Source organism: Drosophila persimilis, unplaced genomic scaffold, assembly GCF_003286085.1.
Source record: "Drosophila persimilis strain 14011-0111.01,24,50 unplaced genomic scaffold, DperRS2 tig00000124-arrow-pilon, whole genome shotgun sequence".
Classification (NCBI taxonomy): domain Eukaryota; kingdom Metazoa; phylum Arthropoda; class Insecta; order Diptera; family Drosophilidae; genus Drosophila; species Drosophila persimilis.
In genome coordinates this window covers 5,733,190-5,755,587 of record NW_020825294.1, presented here as the reverse complement: position 1 = coordinate 5,755,587, position 22,398 = coordinate 5,733,190, and the positions used below count along the sequence as shown (strand labels likewise).

The 22,398-nt window shown below is 48.6% G+C and overlaps 9 protein-coding genes across 10 annotated transcripts; 4 read left to right on the top strand and 5 right to left on the bottom strand.

The window, feature by feature from the left end:
- Positions 1-130: 130 nt before the first annotated feature.
- On the bottom strand, positions 131-3,473 carry LOC6593702 (lamin Dm0). Of its 2 annotated transcripts, XM_026987555.1 has the most exons (3): positions 3,411-3,473; positions 2,345-2,802; positions 131-2,256 (listed from the first exon to the last, which is right to left on the bottom strand). In XM_026987555.1, the coding sequence occupies exons 2-3, from the start codon at positions 2,793-2,795 to the stop codon at positions 854-856; spliced, it is 1,854 nt and encodes a 617-aa protein (XP_026843356.1). In that variant the 5' UTR covers positions 2,796-2,802; positions 3,411-3,473; the 3' UTR covers positions 131-853. The 2 variants fall into 2 exon arrangements, with proteins under 2 accessions (XP_026843356.1, XP_002018626.2); XM_002018590.2 differs by lacking the exon at positions 3,411-3,473 and having other exon boundaries at positions 2,345-2,882.
- A 728-nt stretch (positions 3,474-4,201) lies between these two features.
- LOC6593703 (ATP-dependent RNA helicase WM6) lies at positions 4,202-6,779 on the top strand. The gene is made up of 7 exons (XM_026987153.1): positions 4,202-4,456; positions 4,517-4,740; positions 4,808-4,991; positions 5,060-5,178; positions 5,924-6,055; positions 6,147-6,549; positions 6,609-6,779. The coding sequence occupies exons 1-7, from the start codon at positions 4,258-4,260 to the stop codon at positions 6,620-6,622; spliced, it is 1,275 nt and encodes a 424-aa protein (XP_026842954.1). The 5' UTR covers positions 4,202-4,257; the 3' UTR covers positions 6,623-6,779.
- Positions 6,780-6,934: 155 nt separating this feature from the next.
- LOC6593704 (glycoprotein endo-alpha-1,2-mannosidase) lies at positions 6,935-8,793 on the top strand. The gene is made up of 3 exons (XM_002018592.2): positions 6,935-8,029; positions 8,082-8,310; positions 8,384-8,793. The coding sequence occupies exons 1-3, from the start codon at positions 7,068-7,070 to the stop codon at positions 8,654-8,656; spliced, it is 1,464 nt and encodes a 487-aa protein (XP_002018628.1). The 5' UTR covers positions 6,935-7,067; the 3' UTR covers positions 8,657-8,793.
- A 637-nt stretch (positions 8,794-9,430) lies between these two features.
- Positions 9,431-10,457, top strand: LOC6593705. The gene is made up of 2 exons (XM_002018593.2): positions 9,431-9,656; positions 9,708-10,457. The coding sequence occupies exons 1-2, from the start codon at positions 9,452-9,454 to the stop codon at positions 10,391-10,393; spliced, it is 891 nt and encodes a 296-aa protein (XP_002018629.1). The 5' UTR covers positions 9,431-9,451; the 3' UTR covers positions 10,394-10,457.
- On the bottom strand, positions 10,395-20,664 carry LOC6593706. The gene is made up of 7 exons (XM_002018594.2): positions 19,950-20,664; positions 13,704-13,990; positions 12,817-13,635; positions 12,589-12,752; positions 11,337-12,526; positions 11,006-11,277; positions 10,395-10,932 (listed from the first exon to the last, which is right to left on the bottom strand). Exons 1-7 carry the CDS (start codon positions 20,662-20,664, stop codon positions 10,516-10,518), a joined length of 3,864 nt encoding a protein of 1,287 aa, XP_002018630.1. The 3' UTR covers positions 10,395-10,515.
- On the top strand, positions 14,134-15,701 carry LOC6593707 (ubiquinone biosynthesis monooxygenase COQ6, mitochondrial). Its single transcript, XM_002018595.2, has one exon. It carries the CDS (start codon positions 14,160-14,162, stop codon positions 15,576-15,578), a length of 1,419 nt encoding a protein of 472 aa, XP_002018631.1. The 5' UTR covers positions 14,134-14,159; the 3' UTR covers positions 15,579-15,701.
- On the bottom strand, positions 15,609-18,329 carry LOC113565576 (glycosyltransferase 25 family member). The gene is made up of 2 exons (XM_026988005.1): positions 17,882-18,329; positions 15,609-17,824 (listed from the first exon to the last, which is right to left on the bottom strand). The coding sequence occupies exons 1-2, from the start codon at positions 18,091-18,093 to the stop codon at positions 16,156-16,158; spliced, it is 1,881 nt and encodes a 626-aa protein (XP_026843806.1). The 5' UTR covers positions 18,094-18,329; the 3' UTR covers positions 15,609-16,155.
- LOC113565577 (cytochrome c oxidase assembly protein COX11, mitochondrial) lies at positions 18,940-19,817 on the bottom strand. The gene has a single exon (XM_026988006.1). The coding sequence runs from the start codon at positions 19,729-19,731 to the stop codon at positions 18,994-18,996; it is 738 nt and encodes a 245-aa protein (XP_026843807.1). The 5' UTR covers positions 19,732-19,817; the 3' UTR covers positions 18,940-18,993.
- A 144-nt stretch (positions 20,665-20,808) lies between the features above and the next one.
- On the bottom strand, positions 20,809-22,337 carry LOC6593708 (putative elongator complex protein 4). The gene has a single exon (XM_026987345.1). It carries the CDS (start codon positions 22,285-22,287, stop codon positions 20,911-20,913), a length of 1,377 nt encoding a protein of 458 aa, XP_026843146.1. The 5' UTR covers positions 22,288-22,337; the 3' UTR covers positions 20,809-20,910.
- Between the last annotated feature and the right edge of the window lie 61 nt (positions 22,338-22,398).

Below are 22,398 nucleotides of genomic sequence, written 5' to 3'. Positions count from 1 at the left end.
TCTTGTTCTAGAATCGGCTGCAGGAAGCCCAATAGAACCGGTCTGGGCCTGGGAGAAAGCGTCGGTTGAGTCTGGACCCGGATCTGGGGGTATCTATATGTTTAAAAATATATATATATTGCCGGGCTTCTTGTCATTTTTCGTATGTATTATCTGTTCTATAGTATATAAAGTAATATTGTATTTTATGCGGATTGTACAAAAAATACTTAAATAAATATTTCTGTTGTCAGGAGCATCTTGGTATTCCTCTGGTTTATGCAATTTTTGCTCGTTGTTGTTGTTTTTCTTGTTAGCGTTTCCTTAAATATCTACTTGAATTGCTTATGGAGAAAGAAGAGTGCGCCCAAGTCCATCGAACATATTGTCTTCTTACCAATATCTTCAATGTTCTTCATGGCACAAATTCAAATACAAAAAGTGTGTTTTATGCATGTATGTTCTAGATGGTATACAAGAGTGATATCGATCGGTCCATATATACCAAATAAAGCTTACAAAAAGTAGTTAATGAATGTCTTTGAACAAAGGGGAGCACACAGAACATGAAATTTAGAAACATTAAAAAGGGAAATTAAAGCGAAATGTTATAAAAGGGAAACATATGTAATGGAAACGGTAAACGTGGATAGGATTGGGTTTGGTGTATTCTGACGAAGACGATGGATTATCGCTCTCATGGCTGGTGGAGCAGATCAACACAAATGTTTTTTGTTTCAATTATCGGCGACACGGGCCACAAAAAATAACTTAGTATTACTACAAATCTGTCTCTGTGTGTTTGTGTGTGTGTGCTGCTGCGGTGTTTTTCTGTCTGTATGATAGATAAATCCGTGTGCTTTCGCGCGAAAGATTACATAATGGCGCACTTCTCGGCGGACTGCAGGGGATCACCCTGCTGGTGGTAGAGCTGCTCGTTGCCATCGACCGCGCTGATACTGCGACGGCGACTCTGACGGGAAGAGGAAACATGGGTGGAAACAATCCGCTTGATGCGATCCAAATTGGCCACAGTCTCGCCGTCAATATTCAGCAGAATCGTCTTGGTGTTGTCGCCGGTTATCCACTTTTGTTGCTTCATCACAATGTTGGTGGGCGGCTCGTGCGAGGCTTTGCTGTCCACCGACCATACAGTCACATATGCATTCGCGTCGATCTTCACGGAGCGATGGAACTTGTACGTGTTCGATGGCCCACTCTCGTTTACTATGCGCTGCAGCTGCCAGCCGCCGATGGCCACCTCTTCGTTGCCCTTGTTGAAGATCTTCACGAACTTGCCCTCCGGATCGATTTCCTTAATTTCAATATTACCCTTGGCACTGGCCGACACATAGTAGTCCGAGACGCTGCGATCCTCCGACTCGTCCACAAAAGTGCGCTTGCGCTTCAGCGCACCAGATGGTGTGCGGCGCGACGGCGTAGCGCGGGTGCTGCTGCGAAGCGATTGACTGAAGGACTGAACGGTGGCCGTGTTGGACGGTGTTATGTTCAGGCGATGCTCCTCGCCCATAAGTAGCTTGTCGTAGGCGGCAATTTCCAAATCCAACGAAACCTTGATGTCCATGAGGTCTTGGTACTCCTGCAGCTGCTGGGTCATCTCGTCCCGCAAGCGGATGAGCTCCCTCTCGAGCATGGCCACTTCCTGGCTGTGACGCTCGCGATCGTTATCCAGCTGATGCTCCAGCTCGCGTATGCGTCCGTTCAGCATTGAATTAGTCTGCTCCAGATCGCTGATCTTGGCATTAAGCCCGTCAATGCGCACACGAGTGGTGCGCTGCTCCTCGATGGACTTGTGCGTGGAGTTGTTGGTACGAGCAGCGGTCTCCTGCAAGCGGCGGATCTTGTCTTCGTACAGGCTCTCGATGTCATCGCGATTGATGCGCATCTGTTCCTCGTACTGGGCACGCAGATCCTGCAGAGATTGCTTGAGCTTGGCATCGTACTCGGACGAAAGGCGGCCGTCGATCTCGCTATACTCCGTCTGCCGCAGGCGACGCGAGTCGTTGATCTCCTGCACATGAATCTGGTCCTTGAAGGAGAGCTCCTCGCGCAGGCTCTGGATGGTGTTCTCCAGGTCGACGCGAGTCAGGGTCTCAGACTCCAGGTTCTTGCGCGCCTCATCAAACTGCTTGCGTAGCCGCTCCAACTCCTTGAGCGCCTCCTTCAGATCATCAATAGCCTTCTTCCGTTCGGCAGCGGCCTGGTTGTATTTGTTGCTCAGCTCATTGGCACGCGACTCGTACATGCGGGCATTGCCTGCGTATGGAATGGAGGGATGGTATTGATTAGATTCAATTTAAAGATACTGCTGCTGCTACTGCAGCTGCGGTTGCTGGAAACTCACCCTCGGCCGTGCTGCACTCCTTGTTCAACTTGTTCAAATTGGCCTTGAGCTCTTCGTTCTCCTCCCATATCCGCTTGAGATCGATCTCAGCGCGGGCCTTGTCCCGTGCCATCTCATCTAGCATACGGCGCGTCTCGACCAGCTCGCCCTCGTAGATGTTCTTGAGGTTCGTCGTCTCCCGGGTGGTGGTGTCGCGGCTGGTCTGCACCTCGATGGTGAGGCGAGTGTTCTCCGTCTCCAAGTTGCGAACGCGATCAATGTAGGTGGCCAGGCGGTCGTTCAGATTCTGCAGCTCCACCTTCTCAGCCACGCGGGAGTGCCGTGTGGGACTGAGTGGGCTCGAGGCCTGCTGCTGCTGCTGAGGCACGGGTCCCACATTGGGCGGCAGTGGGGTCGAGGTGCTGCCGGGCTGCGGCGTGGCGGCGCTAGCACGTCGGGTTTTGCTCGACATTTTTGCGCTGTTAAAATGGAAAACAAGAAACACGTGAGTTCGTCTGGGACCGGATCACGACCTCAATATGCTGTTAGCGTATGCTTTCAGCTGTTTTATTTCCTATTTGTTGAACTTTTGCGCGGAACGAACGACAAAAGCAGTAAAGAGAGCACTGATAAAATTCCAAACAGCACACAGAAATCTCGAAATAACAAACAACTCAAAAGAGGCAGAGAGGGAACTAGTTTTCTCACACTCTCTCCCGCTCTCACCGACACTCATGTTTTCACTCAGTCGACTGTACTAAAGCGGACGAAAAAAAATGGAGTGAGTGGTTTTGTCGGCGTTTGTTTATGGGCGTGGGGGTGCGGCTGCCAAACATGAATTTAACCCATTGCACTTATTCCCTCTTTATTTAAGCCCGCTGTACGGCTCGTAACGCATTAAAAGGTTTTCAGCAATATGGCGATTTTCATTCAATATTTGCGGCATTTTGCTGCAGATGCAAGCGGGGGGGATTTCGATTTTGAGTGAAAATGCCGTGCACTTTTCACAACCCGATTTGTCTGATTAACGTTGTACTTCGACCAAATTTACATGTTGCAGGTTGCGGAAGTAAAGTAGCTGACTTACGTGTGAATTAGTACAGAACAAAATATGCACAAATTGGAAAATTAAATTATTTCGCTGCAGGAAAAACGCGGCCCGTGAACTTGAAATTGGTCGATTGATAGAAAAACTATCGTTGTGGCTACCGATAACCGCATTTCCAGAGGGTATTTTTGGAAAGACACCGATAGTACCAGCTCTGTTACCGATCATGTTATTTTACATTTTGTAGACATTTTTTACTTGAACCTTGTTTTAGACACAATCTAATAACAAGAAGACCCTAAAATACGCATATCTTGTAGAAAATTGATTCACTAATCGGATAAAATTATGATGGCATGGCTAAATGTTCTATATAGCTAGTAATATTCGACGGAATATCAAAAACGAGGAATATGTAAAATAGAACTAATTCGTCAGTATATTTACGGTATATTTTTTTTAATGCGACGGTATGTTTCGGTATATTTATAAGGGTCAGACGGTATATTTTAACGATAAATCTGCGGTCACACTCATCTCTGCGTCACGTTAAAGGTTTTTTTATTGTTGTCAGAAAATTACTTAAAAACTAAACTTCAGAGCGAGTATTTGTGTGAAATAGGTGAGTCGAGATTGCAATGTGTTTACTGTAAATGGGAAGTGTGCAAAGTTGAGGTATTTCGCGATATTTTGCAACAGAATTGACATGATTGGCGGAAAAACAAGATGGCGGATGGTACGCCGGCACCGGTCCCGCAAAAAGCGGCATTTTTTCGTACAGAAAAAACACATGTAATTTACACGAATCTTTTCGATTGATTTTTCCGCAGCATTTGCAACCAATCTGTATTAGGCGACGTAAAGTAAAGCTCAAACTAAAACAAAAATGGCCGATAATGACGATCTTCTCGACTACGAGGATGAGGAGCAGACTGAGACCACTGCGGTCGAGAACCAGGAGGCGCCAAAGAAAGATGTCAAGGGCACTTACGTCTCCATACACAGTTCTGGCTTCCGTGATTTTCTGCTGAAACCAGAAATTTTGCGTGCCATTGTCGACTGTGGTTTTGAGCATCCATCCGAAGGTAAGTACTCCCTGCCTTTTGCCCGGTACAGTTTTTTACAATATGCACACGCAATTGCAGTTCAGCACGAGTGCATTCCGCAGGCTGTACTCGGCATGGATATTCTCTGTCAGGCCAAGTCAGGTATGGGCAAGACGGCTGTCTTCGTGCTCGCCACGCTGCAGCAGCTCGAGCCCGCCGACAACAACACCTGTCATGTGTTGGTCATGTGTCACACACGCGAGCTGGCATTCCAGATTAGCAAGGAGTATGAGCGTTTCTCCAAGTATATGCCCACAGTCAAGGTATGTTTGCTTTGATGACCATTTAAAATGGCACATCTTTTGAATGTTGTTATTTTGGTGGCGCTAGGTGGCTGTCTTCTTTGGCGGTTTGGCCATACAAAAGGACGAGGAGACCCTCAAGAGCGGCACTCCTCATATCGTGGTCGGCACACCCGGTCGCATTCTGGCCCTGATACGGAACAAGAAACTGAATCTGAAGCATTTGAAGCATTTTGTACTCGACGAGTGCGACAAGATGCTGGAGCAGCTAGGTACGTTTTCTACAAGTTCCCAATCCCTGATCTTAAATTTTTGCTGACTATTTTTTCCCTCCCCTCAGATATGCGCAGGGATGTGCAGGAAATTTTCCGTAGCTCACCCCACGGAAAGCAAGTGATGATGTTCTCTGCCACATTGAGCAAGGACATACGTCCCGTGTGCAAAAAGTTTATGCAAGATGTAAATATCAACGTGTTCATAACCCAACTGCTCGTACTTCTCCTCGCATCCACTGCTATCACGACAATTAGTTATTATTTTTGTAAACTCTATTCAGTATCGATACGTATCCGGTACACCCTCCTCCACAATTGCTACATAAGCCACCACACCATATTTGTAAATGGTTAAACGCGTAAACTCCCCCAAACGTAAACGGCTCGCTTGAGCATAACTAAAACCCAAAGAAATGTTAGACGAATGACTGCCAGAAACCATTTTCTAAATGGTTAAACGCGTTGAATGCAAACGTAAACGAAATATAACAAATACCACATATGCAACCTGCAATCCGCGACACACATCATACACCCAATCGCAATGATTTAACGACCAACGAAACGGAAAAGCGAAAACCAATATAACAAGAACAGAGAAAAAACAAATGAGAGCAACAGCCGTGGACTGGTTAAGATGAGAGACTATGCGAATGCCGCTCAACTGCAAGCTGCACACTTCACTTCACGCCGCAGAGTGATTGATTGATTGATTGAATATCTATCTATGTCTTCGGGAGCAGTCCCGGCACGGTCCAGAGTACTACTAGTTGATGAGATATGGTGGTAGCGTGGCCGTATGTAGAAATTTCTAAACATATTTGTTGTATGTTTTGAGGCGAGCCTAGTTTTAGTTGTATTTCTTTTCATATCCCCTAATCGTTTCCCTTTCAAAATGTGCTGCGCCACAATCTATTTCCGATATCTAGCCCATGGAGGTGTACGTCGACGATGAGGCCAAGCTGACTCTGCATGGCCTGCAGCAGCACTACGTTAATCTCAAGGAGAACGAGAAGAACAAGAAGCTGTTCGAGTTGCTCGATGTGCTCGAGTTCAACCAGGTAAAACGCAACGAATCGCCCCTCCCTTTGATTCATATTTCCCCCCGATGCTCACACTTCTTGAGGTTATTTACACACCCATTCCGTAAAGGTGGTTATTTTTGTCAAGTCGGTACAACGTTGTGTGGCCCTGGCGATGCTGCTGACCGAGCAGAATTTCCCAGCCATTGGAATCCATCGCGGCATGACACAGGAGGAACGGTTGAATCGGTATCAGCAATTCAAGGATTTCCAAAAGCGCATTTTGGTGGCCACCAATCTGTTTGGCCGCGGCATGGACATTGAACGTGTGAACATTGTGTTCAACTATGATATGCCCGAGGACTCCGACACCTATCTGCATCGTGTTGCCCGTGCGGGTCGTTTCGGTACCAAGGGTCTGGCCATTACCTTTGTCTCGGACGATAACGATGCGAAGATACTTAACGAAGTACAGGATCGTTTCGATGTCAACATTAGTGAGCTGCCGGAGGAGATTGACCTGTCCACATACAGTAAGACACAGCATTATCCTTATTTATTGAAATCTAATGACTATCCTTTTCCTTTCCAGTTGAGGGACGCTAGAACATTTTAAAGTGCATGGGGATACCACGGATACCCAAAATACAAAAAAATGCACATTGAATAGATACAAATAACCCTAAAACCCCATCTTTTATAAAACTCTACTTTATAACTAAATAAAAAAAAACCTTTCAGACTTTGTTTTGACGTACACTAATCGATGTGTGTTCCACTTATGTATTCCTGTCTGCACAAAAACATTCCCGTCGAAATCGAAAGCCGGAACAGGCTGCAGCACTGGAATAGTTTGCAAGCGAGCGAGTGTCCGTTTTTGTCAGGACATGCGCAATGGCTATGGAGCTTCCGGCTGCTGCTGCTATTGGGCAGGGGCTGGGTGTGAAAAATCAAGCAGCAGCAGCAGTGAAACGGAAGGACGAAAACATCAGGCAGGCCAAACGCGACCCCAAACAGAATGTGAGGATAAAAATGCACATGGCAAACGAAAATGCTGCTGAAAAAGTATGTGAAAACCCGACGCAAGGTGAAGATTGTGCTGCTGCTGGCGATTGTGGGTCTGCTCGTAATCACCATCATTGTGCTGGGCTCCACTGGCCGCAATGCTGCCATCGAGCTGCTGCTGGACGAACGATTTATTGCACGGGCATATCGGCCTGGTGACAAGCACCAACAGCAGCAGCAGCCGTTGCAGGAGCAAAAGCAGCCGCCTGTGGCGGCGGTGGGTCTGCTGCAGCCGCAGAGGGAGAATGGTGTGATTGTGCCGGAAAAGTACGACGAACATAAGATCAAGGCGCGCATCATACAGAACCGACTGGACCAGATAAAGCAGCAACAGCAGCACGACCACGAGGCGGAGCAGTCGCGTACCACCCTGGAGGTGGCAACCACGGCCGTGCACATATTCTACACGGCCCCAGTGCCCTGGTACAAGTCCAAGAAGCCACCGCCCGCTGAGCATCCGAATGATATGCCCCTGACGACGACACCCAAGGCGGTGCGAATACTCAACACTGCCTTCTATCCGGCTTTGGGTCTGTACAAGCCCAGCGTGTCGCTGCTCTCACAGCACTTTGAGAACATCCGTAGTTGCGGCATTGGCGTGCTCATCCTCAGCTTCACGGGCAAGCCGGCGGAGACGACCCTTCTCCATCAGATCATTGACCTGGCCCCGCAGCACAATCTGACCGTTACCTTTGAACTGAGCGTGGCCGGGAATCAAAGTGTGGAGTATGTGCGCCAGCAGTTGCAGGAGATTGCCGGCTTCGCCAGCCTACCTGGCTTCTATCGGGTGTGGAGTCAGTCGCGTGGGGCCGCCATGCCCGTTCTGTATGTGAGCAATGCCTACAAGCTGAGCGACAGCCTGGGACGACTGCTATGTCGGACACCGTCGCAAGTGGATCCCGACGGACTGCGGCGAGTGCTGGATGGTTTCTTTATAGGGCACATAAGGTGAGAGTATGTCCTGTTCCAGTTACATGCTGAATTTGAATCCTCTCTATAGACTCAAGAGTCATGCGGATGTGATGCGTCGCCTCTGCTTCGATGGCTTCTACAGCAAACTGCCCAGCAATGGAGCTGTATTCGCCAGCACCTGGAAGAACTGGTCGTATCTGAAATCGTATGCCCAGTCATACAAAATGATGTTTGTGCCGACAGTGGGTCCCGGGTTTGCGGAAAGAAATAAATTCCCCCGCCATGGGGATATACAGAGGCATCGCAGCAATGGACGCGTAAGTGGGAGGAGAACGAGATCTCTTCTTTGAGCCTATATACATATATTGTAATATGTTCCTTTCGTCTCAGTATTATGGCGTGGCCTGGCGTACGGCTATACTCAATCATGTGGGCTTCATCAATGTAGCCAGCTATAACAATTGGCCCGATGGCAGCCAGATTGAGGAGGTGATGCCGCGTGCCGGCTTCCTGGACTACAATCCTGGTTCGAGGACCAAGTATTTGGATCTGACGGCCCACTGGGTCGGTAATTTTCTAAAGACACGTCAGGAGGCGGCTGCAGCAGCTGCCCCCGCATCGCCCCAGAACTGTTACGAGCTCCTCAATGGGACAATTTGCTAGAGAGGTTCCACACAATGAAATCTTCCATATATGGATAATACTAGTGCAAAGTCGGTATTTACTTTAGAAGCAATATATCTATAGATTGCAGGCCACACAATTACTTTCCAAACTAAAAAAATAAATACAGCCATATATCGGTCAACTATTACATATATATATATATATATGATATATAGATATATAGAGAGAGATCAAGCAATATATCTTTAAGTAGTGAGTGGTTAACATTAGTACGAGACTATGCTCAAATTATATCCATAGCTAGAGCCACACATTTTTTGGAAACTTTATTAGCTTTCGATTATTGTAACAATAATAAGAGGATGAACGAATGATGATGGAACAACAATATCATAACATAATGCCATGCCATATTATATAGAAATCAAATGAATGAAAACCAATTATCTATGTTATATCGGATATATACTAAAACACTTGTTAAACAATTGGTACTTGACAAATTTTAACTTTACTACCAGTAAAAATATATAATTAAATTACTTTATCTAAGCTTTAATAGTTTAGTGCCAACAAAATGATTATAATATAAATTATTATTTATTTTTATGGGCAGCATGTTGATACCTGATATTTCCCGCTATCCGCTATCGATGGCTCTCAGGAAATTGAAACGGAAGCGAATATCCGATATGGAATGTTTCATGTCCCTGTTTTTGTCCTGTCATTAAGACTGTCATTAAAGCTGTCAACTGTTCCATTCCCATCGTTCCTTGACAGCAGCTATAGAAACTCCATTTTGTGGTGCTTATAAATTAAAGATTTTGCAAAATGAATCCATTTCCAAGTGCGCTCACAACAAGAGTTATAGCTGCCCCGGTAAAAACAGCTGCAGGACGTCGCCAGCCTCGGACACCAAAGACACCGAAGGAGTCCACCATCAAGGGATGTGCGTGCAAGCGTACCTCGTGCATTAAGAATTACTGCGACTGCTATCAGTCCATGAGGATTTGCCATGAGTTTTGCAAATGTGTTGGTAAGTCAGTCAATCCCTTTTTCCACAATATATTTTCACTCTATCACTCAGATTGCAAAAACTCGGTGGAGCGTCCGCTTGTTACCGACAATCTGCCAAAGAACTCCAGACGGCAACGTGCTAGCGCAGTGGCTGCCAAAGTCGAGGCTGGCGTCCTGAAGGTTGGCCTAAAGCCGGCACCTACAACGCCGTCCAAGGTCATCGTACAGGGTAAAAGAAACCAGCCTGGAGATCAGCCCATCATCCCATTAGGAGTACGTATTGTCCCGAAGCCCACGCCCATGAAACTGCTGCCCGACAAACCACGTGGAATGCCCCAAGAGCCGGTTTTAATCCAAATGCCACAGCCACAGCATCAGTTGAAGCAGCTAACAAATGAACCTCGTCATCATGTCGTTCCCAAGTTTCGTCCCGATCAGGACAGGTTGATGAGCCAGAGCATGCCTGAGAGCCAGGCATGGTGTGGCTCTCCGCCTCAGTCTTCAGTTATCGTCTCCTCGCCCAGTTGCGAGGTAACGGAGGCAGAGAAGGAGAACACGGAAGAGACGAAAAGCAAGGAACTCAATCTGTTCATACAGCCCGTCAATACGACACTGCTCGAGTGCATGCTGATCCAGGCCACAGAGGCGGAGCAGCTGGGATTGAGTGATATCCAGGTGGGCCAACTGGTCCTCAGCGAATTCTTCAAGGGCTTGCAGCTCATTTACGATACCTCCTGTGGCAAGAAGGCGGAATAGAAACGTTTGGGAAATGATTGTATTTACAATTATCAAATTTATAAAATGAAATATTAATTAAGAATTGAACAAAGTCAATCATCGTTATGGGTGCTTTGTGGTGGCCAAAACTTTGCTCTAAGCTACCAGTCGGGCGGCTGAAATATCAGCTCCGTTACGAGGTTGTCGCAGCTGTTCCTACGCTGCGCCCGACTCGATCCGGTTGCTGGTGTGTCCCTGTGCCGCTCCAATGGCAGTTCATTGTCACTGTCGCTTTCTCCTTCGGCCTCGGCCGCATCATCCTCCTCCTCTGTATCGGCCTCAGCCTCATCGTCCGCAGCGCGCCGCCTGCGTTGTTTGGCTCGTGTCTTGGTTGGCTTCGAAGAGCGATACTTTTGCCAGAACTTTGCCGGCTGGGCAAAGTCAATGTAGCTGGGAAAGCGCATTGCCAAAGCCTGGCACAAGTTGTCAAAGGAATGCTGAAGTTCGGGGCTCATTACCGATTGAAGGTTGCTATATGTTTCCTCCACATAACGCAGACAACGTTCCAATTGTTTGAGCTGCATACGGAAATATATATGATGAGGAACTATAATAATTTAATGCTGATTTCTAAATCAAAATCTGGCTCACTGGCTCATCCAAGTCGACACGTTGACGTCCACGTCCTCTCGCTGGGGGTGCCCCAGCAGCTGCTCCTGCTGATGATGTTGAAGGATTGGGGGCAGGTGCTGGTGCCTCTGATTCCTGTTCTCCTTCATCGCTATTCTCACCATCAGGACGGGCACCTTGCTGTCTGCCTTTACCCTTGGTGAGGTAGCAAATGCGACGCATAATGAAGAGGATGTCCTGGACCACGGCCAAGGCGCCGGGGGCACTCACAAATGCTTCATCCTTGCTTTTCTCTGAATAGAAAGAAACACCAGGGTTAAATGAGAGACACACACAGCTACCTTCAGCTTACCCGCCAGCAGCTTAAGTTGTCCAAAGTACAGCAGCAGCGTGTGTTCATCTATCGTGGACATAATGTGGTTATAGAGCAGTCTGCGGCTTTTTACCATCTTGGCACCCTTCAGCGGCGACTGGTAGCGTTTGTTAATCGGATCCACACCCTTCAGATAGGGCTGGCCATTGAGATAGAACGGAGATTCTCTGAGGCAATGAACAAACACTGTCTTGTCGTACAGCCGTTTGTAGCGAATGAAGAATGCATCCGCCTCTCGGGCCACCTCAGCGCTGTCGTCAACCAGGGCGGCCAGCATGGAAATGAGAATGGGTCCTTTTAGCTTAATGATGCCCGAGAGAATCACGTCCTTCACACAGCGGAATGTTCGCACCCGTGTCATCGCATACTTTGAGTGCATTTTGGCTAGAATACACTGGAAATTTCGCTCCAATATGTTCGGATGCTTCTTCCCCAGATCATTGATGGCTATGAGGGTTGTATTGATAATTTGCGGCCGGTCGTTCTTGGTTAATATGGTCTGATAGAGCTCCGACACCTCGCTGGCCAGACGATGCTCTCGCAGACACAGACGTCCAGCTATCACGATCATCCAGTTGGTCATGCGTTCGTTATCCGTGTCGAACCCAGACTCCTTCAGCTTGGTGCACTCTCGCAGGTACTTGAATACGATCTCCTTGATGCGAGTGTCTACCGTCTGCGGCAGCATTACCAGTATTTCCGTGTACGCGCCCAACAGGCACTGCAAACGCGTATGCTCATGCTGAAAATTGTTGGCGCTCTCCAAGATGCCCTCCGTGAGATCATCCAGCAATGTCAGCTGCCAGTTTGGAGGGGCATCCGATTCAGCGGACGGCCCTTGACTGTCGGACAAATGATGGATTTGATTGATCAGATTCACAGCACTCGAAATGAGACCCAGCCAAATATTGCCCGTTCGCAAGGCCTCGAGTAGACGCTGAAAGAGCTGATTCAACGCCGGCTTGGAGAAGTTGGACAGACAGCAAATGATCAGCTGCAGGGCCAGCACTTGGTTGGCCTTCATGTTGTACGAGGAGAGGCCGTTGAAAAGTACAATCAGGGCATCCATGTTGTTGGTGATGCGGCTGGAGAGCAGTAGCAACAGGGCCCAGGCATCCGTGTCCGTTGATGTGGATAAATGCGATATGATTATATTTACCAGCTTAGTTCTGTAAGGAATGGAAGATGCCTTAAATTCTAGTACATTTTCTTAGAGCAGCCACTTTCTTACGTGACGATAGTCTCCCTCTCCAAAAGCATAGCAAATCGCTCCTGCAGATAGGCTCGGGGCTGCGTCATCATCAGCGTATTAACAATACGCCATGGCATAAAATGCTTTGGTTCATTCGAATACTCCATCGGTTGGATGTTCTTAAGCACTATTTTATCGAAACTCTGCAAAGAAACGAACATCTATAGGGGAACCGAACCTATGGTTTATTTAGGGGATTTCTCTTACCTGAATGGCTAGCTTTTGCAGAGCCACATCCTCGTCGCCAAGCAGACATGCCCAAATGCGACAATACACACAAATCAAAGCGAAACAATTGGAATAGGCCTCCAGGAGGGTTTGCATTAATTCCAGAGCCGCTTTTCGCACAGAGGCCAGTCCGTCCACTGCCAACAGGGAGGTTTCTCGCACGAAATTCGTATTGTAGATGATCAAAGGATTTACCAGCACCAAGCGTTCGAGCAGAGCTATGCCCGAGGTACGGGCCAAACCGTTGTCTGCATCCAGGAAGCGCTCGTAGACTATTTTGGGGAGATTCTTGACCTCTGCCTCCAGTTGTTCATAGCCCTCGAAACTGTAGGCACCCTGCACAATGGCCGGCTTCTCGAAGCGCAGCTCATGCTGTTCAGCAGACGGCTCGGCCAGGGTCTCCACATCAGTGGCATCGAACTGAACGAAACGGATGCTCTCTTGTAGTATTTTGGTAGTCCTAGGCGATCCCTGCTTCAGCGCCGAAATTAGCACTTGACAGGCCTTCCGGCGCACGCTGAAGGTTCTGTCGTTGAGGCAACGTATCACTTCCTGCAGCAGGCGGACTTCTCGCGGAACCTTGGACACCTCGTGGCGAAAAATGCTCCACTCGACTTCGGTTTGTTGGAGCAGGAAGCGTTCAATAAGATCTAGGGCACGGGTTTGGATGCCCACCGCATCGTCTGCTTTAACGGCTTCCAAGAGGAAATCTGCACATGACTTATTGCATTTGGCATAGAGAATTCTGTCGTATTTGGCCGCATAGCCAATAGCAATCTTCTCATCACTAGCTTTCCACTGCAAAATGCAAAACAAACGCAATTTTAGTCGTTTCGTTGAATTTGGTTTTAATCTGATCTACTTACCGCCTTTAGGGGATTGGACACCACACACTTAATATAGACGTGCAATATTTGGGCTAATATGTCGGGATATTTGTCTATGAGCTGAATAAACCAATCAGATATGTGCTCGCCAGTCTGCATGGGCCCGGCCCGTCGTCCGCTGCCAATGTTCTGCGGACTGTCCGTGAATATGTGCATGGGGAACGATTGCCGCATTAATAAATGCAGTGTGTCATAGACGTCGCCATTGTGCTCGTTGGTTATTTCGCCAAATAGTTCGTAGCATTTCGCGTGCAGTGCAGGAGCACCTAAAAAGCGTTAACAAATTTAAATAAGTAATCGATAACAAAACAGCTGACATTCGCAGAGCTGTCAACATTCAAGACAAAGAGTTTCCACCTCGCCGTAAAAAACTAAAGGCAGGAAATAACTTAAATAATTGCGAAATTATCAACAATTTGTTTGTTTGCAGAACTCATGTTAAGCTTATTTCTGCACAATGGAGGGGCGGCATCCAAAGGGCAGCTGCGGTGCGTTGTGGCACGTCTTCTGTCCACGACAGCGACCACAAATGCCCCAACAACAACGACAACGCCGGGATCGGAACACTTTGATATCATCATTGGAGGCGGCGGTCTAGTGGGCACCACCTTGGCGGCAGCTCTGGCCAAGAATGACACACTGGCGGATAAGAGGGTGTTGCTGCTGGAGGGAGCTGGTGAATTTAAGGGATTCGATGCCAGTGGTCCGTACCAGAACCGCGTGTCGGCCATCAACAGGAACTCCATAGAACTGTTCAAGTCGATTGGCGCCTGGTCGCATATTGAGGCGGCCCGCTACAAGCCCGTGAAGCAGATGCAGGTCTGGGAGTCCAACAGCGATGCACTTATCCAGTTCCAGCACGACAATTTTGCAAGCGATGTGGCCTGCATCATCGAGAATGATCTGATCCTCGATGCGGTATATGCTCGCGTCCGAGAGGCAGCCAATGTCCAGATCCTAAATAAAGCCAGGATCGAGTGTGTGCGTTTGCCGAAGGATACCAGTGGAAGCCACTCCGAGCTTCAGCTACAGGATGGACGCTCCTTCTCGTGCGAACTGCTCATTGGGGCCGACGGAGCCAACTCCATTGTGCGCAAGGAAATGGGAGTGGATGTGTTCTCGATGAACTACGATCGCATGGGCCTGGTGGCCACTCTGGAGCTGGGCGACGATGTCTGCGATAACTCTGTGGCCTGGCAGCGTTTCCTGCCCAATGGACCTGTGGCTCTGCTTCCGCTGAACGAAAAACTCAGTTCCCTGGTGTGGAGCACAACAGTGTCGCAGGCCAAGCATCTTAAGGACCTACCGCCGGCAGAGTTTGTGGATGCCTTGAACGAAGCCTTCTGCCGTCAGTATGCCCGCGTGGAGCTGGCTGACAAGGCTGTGCAGGCGCTCAACTCATTTTTCGGCCAGCAGGCCACGCAGAACCAGCTGCAATATCCGCCCCGAGTGTGCGCCGTTAAGGATGGGTCGCGAGCTACCTTTCCGCTGGGCTTTTTGCATGCCTCCTCGTATGTGTGCAGTGGTGCCGCTCTAGTGGGCGATGCCGCGCATCGGGTCCATCCCCTGGCCGGCCAAGGCGTCAATCTGGGCTTCAGTGATGTGCGCTATCTCGTGGAGTCTCTGGCCGCCGGCGCCTATGCTGGTTTTAAGCTGGGCGATAAGCAGCATCTCATCAAGTACGAGCGCAAATGCCTGGCCAAGAATGTGCCCATAATGCTGGGCGTCCATGGATTGCACGCGCTCTATTCCACCGAGTTCAGTCCCGTGGTCCTGCTGCGAAGTCTGGGAGTCCAACTCACACAGAATTTACCACCCATCAAGAACCTGTTCATGAAGGGGGCCATGGGTTAAATAAATGAAGACGCCAAGCGCCAAGGGGAATTTAAATTTTAAGCGTTTACAGTTTTTATAGTACGAAATAAAATCGAGTTAATGGAGTCCATGGTCAGTTTAGAAAACACTCCTTAAGAGCTATGTCAATGGTTTTCTTTAGTAATATGTATATATACTTTGTGCAAATAATTAGGTATTAATTTGTTGGATAATTGCTTTTGTGGGTTCTATCTGTTCATTCTCTTTCTCGGAATGTTTTTAAAACAAACGACTTTTGTTCGTTTTTCAATTCTATGGGATTCTCTTTTACAACATACACTTTTGCGTATCGAGCATCATGTGGGAACAGTTGGCTGAAAGTACTAATTAATTGTTCTGATTATACGCGTTTTTAAGTCCACAGAATTTATCTAGAGAGCAGAACAAAGTCTTAAAACTAATTTTTGATCATTCGTTGCGGAATAGTTTTCTGTTGGTGGAGGATACGTTTTAAGGCACGTTTTTGGCTTTTCTCTTTAAGGATAACTTAATCTACAAACATTTGGCATGCTAAAATTCTTGGGAAATTCATTAGAGAGCTTTTTCCGTCTTCTTCTTAGAGCTCTTGGTGAGTTTTGCCTGGCAGTACATTGGACAAACTCTCGCCCATTTTCAACTGCTGCTCGAGTATGCCGTCGTCGCCTTTCTTCACAAACACTTGCTCGCGATCGCTCTTCAGACGCGCCACACCTTCAGTGGTTTGCACATTTATCTGCTGGGAGTCCTCCGTGTCCGAAATGTAGCCTGATTCGCCTGTGTAGTGTATGGGATAGAGCAGCAAGGGGGCGGCACTCAAGGCGATGAGGTCGCGCTTCTTGAAGGCAGCGGTCCAGGTCTTGTTGGGATGGCGATCAAACATCACCGGCAGGAACTCATCAACGGGTATTAGCTTCTCGAGTGGCTTGGCAGCAAGCAGTTTCAGGGCGCCCTGGAGAGAGAGGACATAGCCGAGGGTCCAGTAGGAATAGCCAGCATGGACGAGACTATCGGCATCGGCTACCCACGGTTCGCTCTCTTCCTTGAGACGCTTGCGTCCGAAGTAGATGAGATCGTACTCCACCACGCTCCTTGCCTGATTCAGTACACGCACGGCATTGGCCCGGAAGTACGGATCGAAACGTATGTCGTCTTCGAGGATGAGCACTTCCTTTAGCTCGAGCTGCACCATTCGCACCCAGATGCGGTAGTGGCTGAGGAAGCAGCCAATCTCGCCCATGGTCATGGCTCGATGATGGTAGGGATCCTCGTAGCCGGGAAGGAATCGTATGCCCATCTCCTGCACACGATCCGCATTCAGTTCTTTGCCATCGACGGCGGGAAAGTGTTCCACCTGCAGGCCGATTTCCTCAAACATATTCTCCATCTTTTGACGCCTCTCCGGCCGTCGTTCCAGATTGATCATGAATATGTGATCGAGGGTCAGCTTTGTCTTCTCGGGCGTCTTGATCAGAGGCTGAAAGTACTCCAGGACTGGGGGCACCGCACCCAAATCGCTAACCATGCTGGCTCTGATGTTTAATAGCATTTGCAGGTCCTGCTCCAGGGTGTCACCGGGTTCCAGCGGCTGCAGGATGTACCCAAAGGTCAGTTCATTGCAGACATGTAGGGGAATGCCCGAGCTGTTGGCAGACATGGCAAACACAATGATATCATCCGCAGGGCCTTCGTAGAGAGGCTGATCCAGCTGTTGGTTGCTCTGCTGTATGTCCCGCAAACGTTGGCGATCAAAGGTGAGATTACGGGAACCCTTGTGGTTCATGTCCACGAGAACAGCAGTGTGGACCATGGGGACCGGAAAGCTGCCCTGCTTTTTCACATGATAGATCTCCTTGTACTCGTCGGTACGCTGGTAGTAGTACTCCTCCGTCATGCCACACCAGAAGTTCGAGTACAAGCTCTCAGACAGCAGCATGGGTGCCACAATTGGCAGCCTCAGTGCCGTGAGCGTACGCAGTGCCTGCTGCGATGTTAGCAAGACATCAGCGTCGAGAAAAAACACAAAGTCAGCCCAAATATCGCGGGCATATGTGAATGCCTCCTCTTTCAGGGCAATCACATGCTTGAAACGCGACACCGTCCAGTCGTAAGGCGAGCTCTCGTTCTGATAGCCATGCGGCCCATCGCTGTCAAAGGCGTAGTTCACGCTGTGATAGAGATCTCCTGAGTGTTTCAGCCACTGCTTCAGCAGGTCAATGCTGTCATCGCTGCTGTGATCACACCGTAGCCTGGGATAACAAATAGTTGAGACAGAGAGACTCCTTCAAACGTTGTATTGTCCTTACCAAAAGGCTATGCGATCCTTGGGATAGTCCTGCTGCTCCAAGTAACTGAGGAACATGGGCAGAATGTGCGCCTTGTTGCGAACCAGCAGTGCCACAAGCACTGTCGGGGGCTGATACTCATCTTGAGCCTCTTTCTCATCCTCATCCTCGCCGTAGATGCACACAAAGGCACAAATCAGGAGGATGCCAAAAAACACTTGCTTCTTCAACATTTCCACGTCATTACATGCCACACATTGTCGGTTCAAGGAGGTCACACGCACAGGCACTATCTGCCACACAACGGAAGCAGCGTCTGCTCGATTCGAACTGATGCTGGAGAATAAGAGTTCTTTAATCTATTTATAAACGACGAGCGTTAAATGTCCCAGCATTCAGCCTCCTCCTCCTCCTCCAGCACAGCCGCCATATGACGCGCTCTGGCGATAACATATCTATCGCTCTCAAACTGCAGCAACAGCTGTTTGAGGCTCGTTGGAATTTTGAATGTACACAGGATTCCTGACCAGCAAGAAGTAAGCTATATCTTACTAGTTCATCCGTTTTTAGAATACTTCTCTTCTGTACAGAACACCGTATAACATCAGTGGAATGCAAATTAAATATCCCCAACATCGGATAGTCTAGTATCTTCTTTGACTAATCTTAGTCACAAACATGGTGTGATTTTGATGGAAAACTTTATACAATGGCTCCATAGCATAATCGGACTTTCCTCCGGTCTAATTCTTTCTATAAGATATTTATTACTTTGTACTCAAATCCGAATTTTGGAGCCGCATTAAGTTATCAGTTTCTATTAGATCCCCTAGAAACTTTACACCATTCTTCCTTTGGCTTTGTAGATCAAGTATTTCTTTGCATGAGCTGTTTAGGGTCTTATGCTTGGATTAGAATTCCACTGCTGAGGTACTAAAATAGCTTTCCTCTAATTAGTAGTAACACGTGTGATCACATGTGTGGATCGTTCTTAGTTAGTTTTGTTCTAATTTTCATCATTCATTTATCTGATCAATAAATCTGACCACAGCTGTTGTAGTGCACTAAAAAATAGTAAATACAGAACGTAACAAATATTTATTGCTTATTAACAAAGGGATGAAAAACTTTCACTAGGCAGCCGCCGTATGAGGCTTGGCATAGCTGGGGAAGTTCAGTTTCAGACCCTCTTTGGCCTCAAAGAACGTATACGACAGGGTGATGGTGTCACAATGCTCTAGCGCCGGATCTTGGGTTATTTCGGGGTCAATGTAGAAAAAGACGGGCATGTCCACCTCCTCGTGAGGATTTAGCTGTTGCTCCTCGAAGCAGAAGCATTGGATTTTGTTGAAATACGCGCCAGCCTCGAAGGGGATCACATTGTAGGTGCTTATGCCAATCACGGCCTTGTCCGTGGGATTTCTGGCCGTGTAGAAGGCCAGGGCGGTCTCGCCGGGTGCCACTTTGATCTCGTACTGCTGCGGCTTGAAGTTCCAGCGCATGGAGGAGCCAATGTCCGCATTGAAGCGTATTTTGAGCACACGATCGTTCACCTTCACCATATGCTCCACCTTTTCGGCGTCGTGGCCCTGCGATGTCGTTCCTCCGTAGCTATAGGCCTGGCAGAAAATGCTGTACAGCGGCACGGCCGCATAGCTCAGGCCCATAATGAGAACCCCTCCGGCTGTGATGTAGTACAAGGTACTCTTGAGTCGTAGCTTTCGCGCTGCCTCGCCGGGAGAATCGGTGGATTTCATCCGGATGCGGCATTGCAAGAGCTGTTGTGGTCGTTGGCCACTGCAATGGGGGGTGAATGTTCTCCTCAGCAGCTGCTGGCACTGACCACGCACGGCGAAAAGGGTGCGCAGCATTTGAAACTATTCGTCCGGTCTGTACAATGAGTAAATCCTAGTTGTTTTCATCTAAAACCCACTGTTTGTATAATCTTCCTAGGCACTTGATACGTTTCAGTGTGTACACACAAAGTTCTATCAGCTGTTTGGCACCAGCTATCACAACTATCGATAGTCATTTGGCGCTCATCGGCAAAAACGGCAATATTGGACTTAAATTTATGTTTTGAACTTACGAGAATTCTGATAGCCCTTTTGGAAATTCATGTAGAGAATCTGTAGGAGGCAGCGGATTATCTTGTCCCTTATCTTGACATGCTCCTTGAAATGTACATAGCGGAAGACCAGCTTCAGGTCATCGCACATCGTCAGAAAGTGCATCCAGATGGTGTCTGCAAAAACGCTGCGGTCCGCATTCTGCTCCAGCAGGACGAACAGCTTCAGCACTTGCTCGATGACGTCCTCGTCAAAGATAGCATAGCGCTTGGCTCCCGGAATGGTAAGCGTCAGCAGGTACGTGCTGGCCGCATTCAGGGAAAGCTGCAGGTTGAGGTTCTGATTGAGCACGTCAGGAGCTGCCTCCAGTATATGGGCGGGCGGAATGGACAAGCTCACGACAGTGTAGATGTACGCGAGATATGCACTGGCCGGAGAGAAACTTATAATGTTTGACCAGTTGTCGTGGGTATTGCTATAACTGTTGGTGGATATACTGCCTTCGTCGTCGCGCAAAGACCGTATGACGCCCGCCAATTCGCGTAGCGTCTGCAGTTGTTGTTGCATTTGTTCCTGGCGGCTCCATATTGGCAGCGACCAGAACTCGCGGCCGCGCTCATTGCCCTCATCCGGACTTGCTATCTCGCCGTACAGCCACTCCTCCACATCGACCCACTGCAGGCCGGGAACATAATTCTCTCTTAAATCACTAAAAATACGATTCAACTCGGACATGTTTACATTTTTCTGCTATTGTCACTATCGATAGTCGATACAGCGACGAAACAGATGCTGATGGCTATCGAAACGAAAGGTATCGAGCACACACAGATGCAGGCGGTTGACATTCAAAGTGGGAGGAAAAATGCAGAGTTGATATATTAATGCAATTACTTGGCTTATTATTATGCAATTTTGTTGTTTTGTGGATACATACTTAATTTCTAATTCCACTGCAGTGTGCGTAGCAACCATTGACAGCTAGAAATCCAACGAGGCGGAGGCATTGGAATTGATCAACACGTTGGACCCGCACTTGGGCGAGGCCATAATATCATCAGCAGCCAGCGCAGACTGTGGATTGGCAGGCGACTCCTGCAGCTCTGGCGGCAGATGGAAGCGCTCGATAACGAACTTCTTGCGGCGCAATTTGAAGGCCAGATCCGTGGTTTCCGGCATATGCACGGCCAGGGTGTTTAGGGCCGACATCTTGTGCAGATGGAGCAGGCCGCTGTACTCCTTAAAGGCCGGGTGCGTTTCCCTCTCGGAGCCGGCAAACGACTCCAGTTCGATGGCATAGTCCACCAGTTGACGTATCTTGGGCACTAGACTGGCATCGTACTTGGCAATCAGATGCATTGGCATTGTTATAAGGCAAACTGAGTTGCAGTTGCGCACGCTGGCCATGAGCAGGGTCAGAAACTTGAGCAGATCCTCACCAAAGTTATCGTCGTACCACAAGGGTGAGCCCAGCGAGGTGAGGCAAACGCGGCAGAGATGCTTCTTGGTGCCGGTGATGAAGCTCTCGTCGCGCAGCTGCTGTTGAATATCGTTGAGGAGTCCGCCGTAACGCGTATTATGGAAGACATTCTGGGGCCAAACGGCTGGCTGGCTGCCCGTTTTCGTGTTGGTCGTTACGGTGGCGGTGTTGTTGGCAGTGCTATCGGTAGCTGCAGTGGTGGCGTTATTGTCCAAGGGTTTTATATCACCATCGGCATCGGCCTCAACATTGGCTTCGGGTTCGACAGCCGTCGAATCCTCCTCGCCCATAGCCTCGGCCATGGGCTGCTGATCCATGGAGATGGATGGAGAGCTGCTCTTGGATAGTTCGCCGTCACCAATCCAGTTGTCTTTGTGGCTATCATCCCAAATGACGGTGTTGGCATAGTACAGCATTCGCGAGTCCATCTGCTCCATCAGATTGAAATGATGTCCAATCTTGGCCGTGGCATGCTCCGAGCTCACCAACGGTAAATCATTGTAGCGCCATGCAATCCTTAGCCCATTCTCGCCTGTCTCGCCCGTCTGCTCACTGGCTATCTGCTCCTCGCGCTGCTCCACTTCGGTCAGGGGCCGGGGCAGACGACGCAACATCTCGGCGGGGATATCGTCCAGACTGCCGAGAAATATTTCCTGCTTGGAGAGCACGCCCTCGGCCAGGAAGTACTTGGCCAGCACTTTGGCATGGGTCATGAAGCGATCCTCTTCAATCAGGCAAATGGAGCCCACGGGCAGGCCGCCGCCGATTACCACGTCAAGATACGGATTACCGCTCGATGTTATTATCTGGGCGGTGTGGGGGCTGGTGCGAGTGCCCGGGATGGGCTTTTGCACGTTGCGTTTGCGAAAGCTGGTCATCTTTTCTTTTGTACAATCAGAATTAACCTTCTTTTTTAGCTTCTCTTCGCGTAAACTTGTGCAGCCGGTAGGGGTACTCCTGCAAGTTTAATAGTATCGATAGACGCTCTC

What these genes read in the sequence shown, in the direction of transcription:
- LOC6593708 (XM_026987345.1), bottom strand. Translation starts at nt 22,287, where the DNA reads ATGACCAGCTTTCGCAAACGCAACGTGCAAAAGCCCATCCCGGGCACT.
- LOC113565576 (XM_026988005.1), bottom strand. Translation starts at nt 18,093, where the DNA reads ATGTTGAAGAAGCAAGTGTTTTTTGGCATCCTCCTGATTTGTGCCTTT. An exon ending in AAGGATCGCATAGCCTTTTG is followed by an intron (nt 17,825 to 17,881) that starts GTAAGGACAATA and finishes TTGTTATCCCAG; the next exon opens with GCTACGGTGTGATCACAGCA.
- LOC6593706 (XM_002018594.2), bottom strand. Translation starts at nt 20,664, where the DNA reads ATGTCCGAGTTGAATCGTATTTTTAGTGATTTAAGAGAGAATTATGTT. An exon ending in AAAGGGCTATCAGAATTCTC is followed by an intron (nt 13,991 to 19,949) that starts GTAAGTTCAAAA and finishes AACGCTTTTTAG; the next exon opens with GTGCTCCTGCACTGCACGCG. An exon ending in GAGAGGGAGACTATCGTCAC is followed by an intron (nt 12,527 to 12,588) that starts GTAAGAAAGTGG and finishes CATTCCTTACAG; the next exon opens with AACTAAGCTGGTAAATATAA.
- LOC6593707 (XM_002018595.2), top strand. Translation starts at nt 14,160, where the DNA reads ATGTTAAGCTTATTTCTGCACAATGGAGGGGCGGCATCCAAAGGGCAG.
- LOC6593702 (XM_026987555.1), bottom strand. Translation starts at nt 2,795, where the DNA reads ATGTCGAGCAAAACCCGACGTGCTAGCGCCGCCACGCCGCAGCCCGGC. An exon ending in GGAGTGCAGCACGGCCGAGG is followed by an intron (nt 2,257 to 2,344) that starts GTGAGTTTCCAG and finishes TTCCATACGCAG; the next exon opens with GCAATGCCCGCATGTACGAG.
- LOC113565577 (XM_026988006.1), bottom strand. Translation starts at nt 19,731, where the DNA reads ATGCTGCGCACCCTTTTCGCCGTGCGTGGTCAGTGCCAGCAGCTGCTG.
- LOC6593703 (XM_026987153.1), top strand. Translation starts at nt 4,258, where the DNA reads ATGGCCGATAATGACGATCTTCTCGACTACGAGGATGAGGAGCAGACT. An exon ending in CAAGATGCTGGAGCAGCTAG is followed by an intron (nt 4,992 to 5,059) that starts GTACGTTTTCTA and finishes CCCTCCCCTCAG; the next exon opens with ATATGCGCAGGGATGTGCAG. An exon ending in ATGTGCTCGAGTTCAACCAG is followed by an intron (nt 6,056 to 6,146) that starts GTAAAACGCAAC and finishes CATTCCGTAAAG; the next exon opens with GTGGTTATTTTTGTCAAGTC.
- LOC6593704 (XM_002018592.2), top strand. Translation starts at nt 7,068, where the DNA reads ATGCTGCTGAAAAAGTATGTGAAAACCCGACGCAAGGTGAAGATTGTG. An exon ending in TTCTTTATAGGGCACATAAG is followed by an intron (nt 8,030 to 8,081) that starts GTGAGAGTATGT and finishes TCCTCTCTATAG; the next exon opens with ACTCAAGAGTCATGCGGATG. An exon ending in GGCATCGCAGCAATGGACGC is followed by an intron (nt 8,311 to 8,383) that starts GTAAGTGGGAGG and finishes CTTTCGTCTCAG; the next exon opens with TATTATGGCGTGGCCTGGCG.
- LOC6593705 (XM_002018593.2), top strand. Translation starts at nt 9,452, where the DNA reads ATGAATCCATTTCCAAGTGCGCTCACAACAAGAGTTATAGCTGCCCCG. An exon ending in TGAGTTTTGCAAATGTGTTG is followed by an intron (nt 9,657 to 9,707) that starts GTAAGTCAGTCA and finishes TCTATCACTCAG; the next exon opens with ATTGCAAAAACTCGGTGGAG.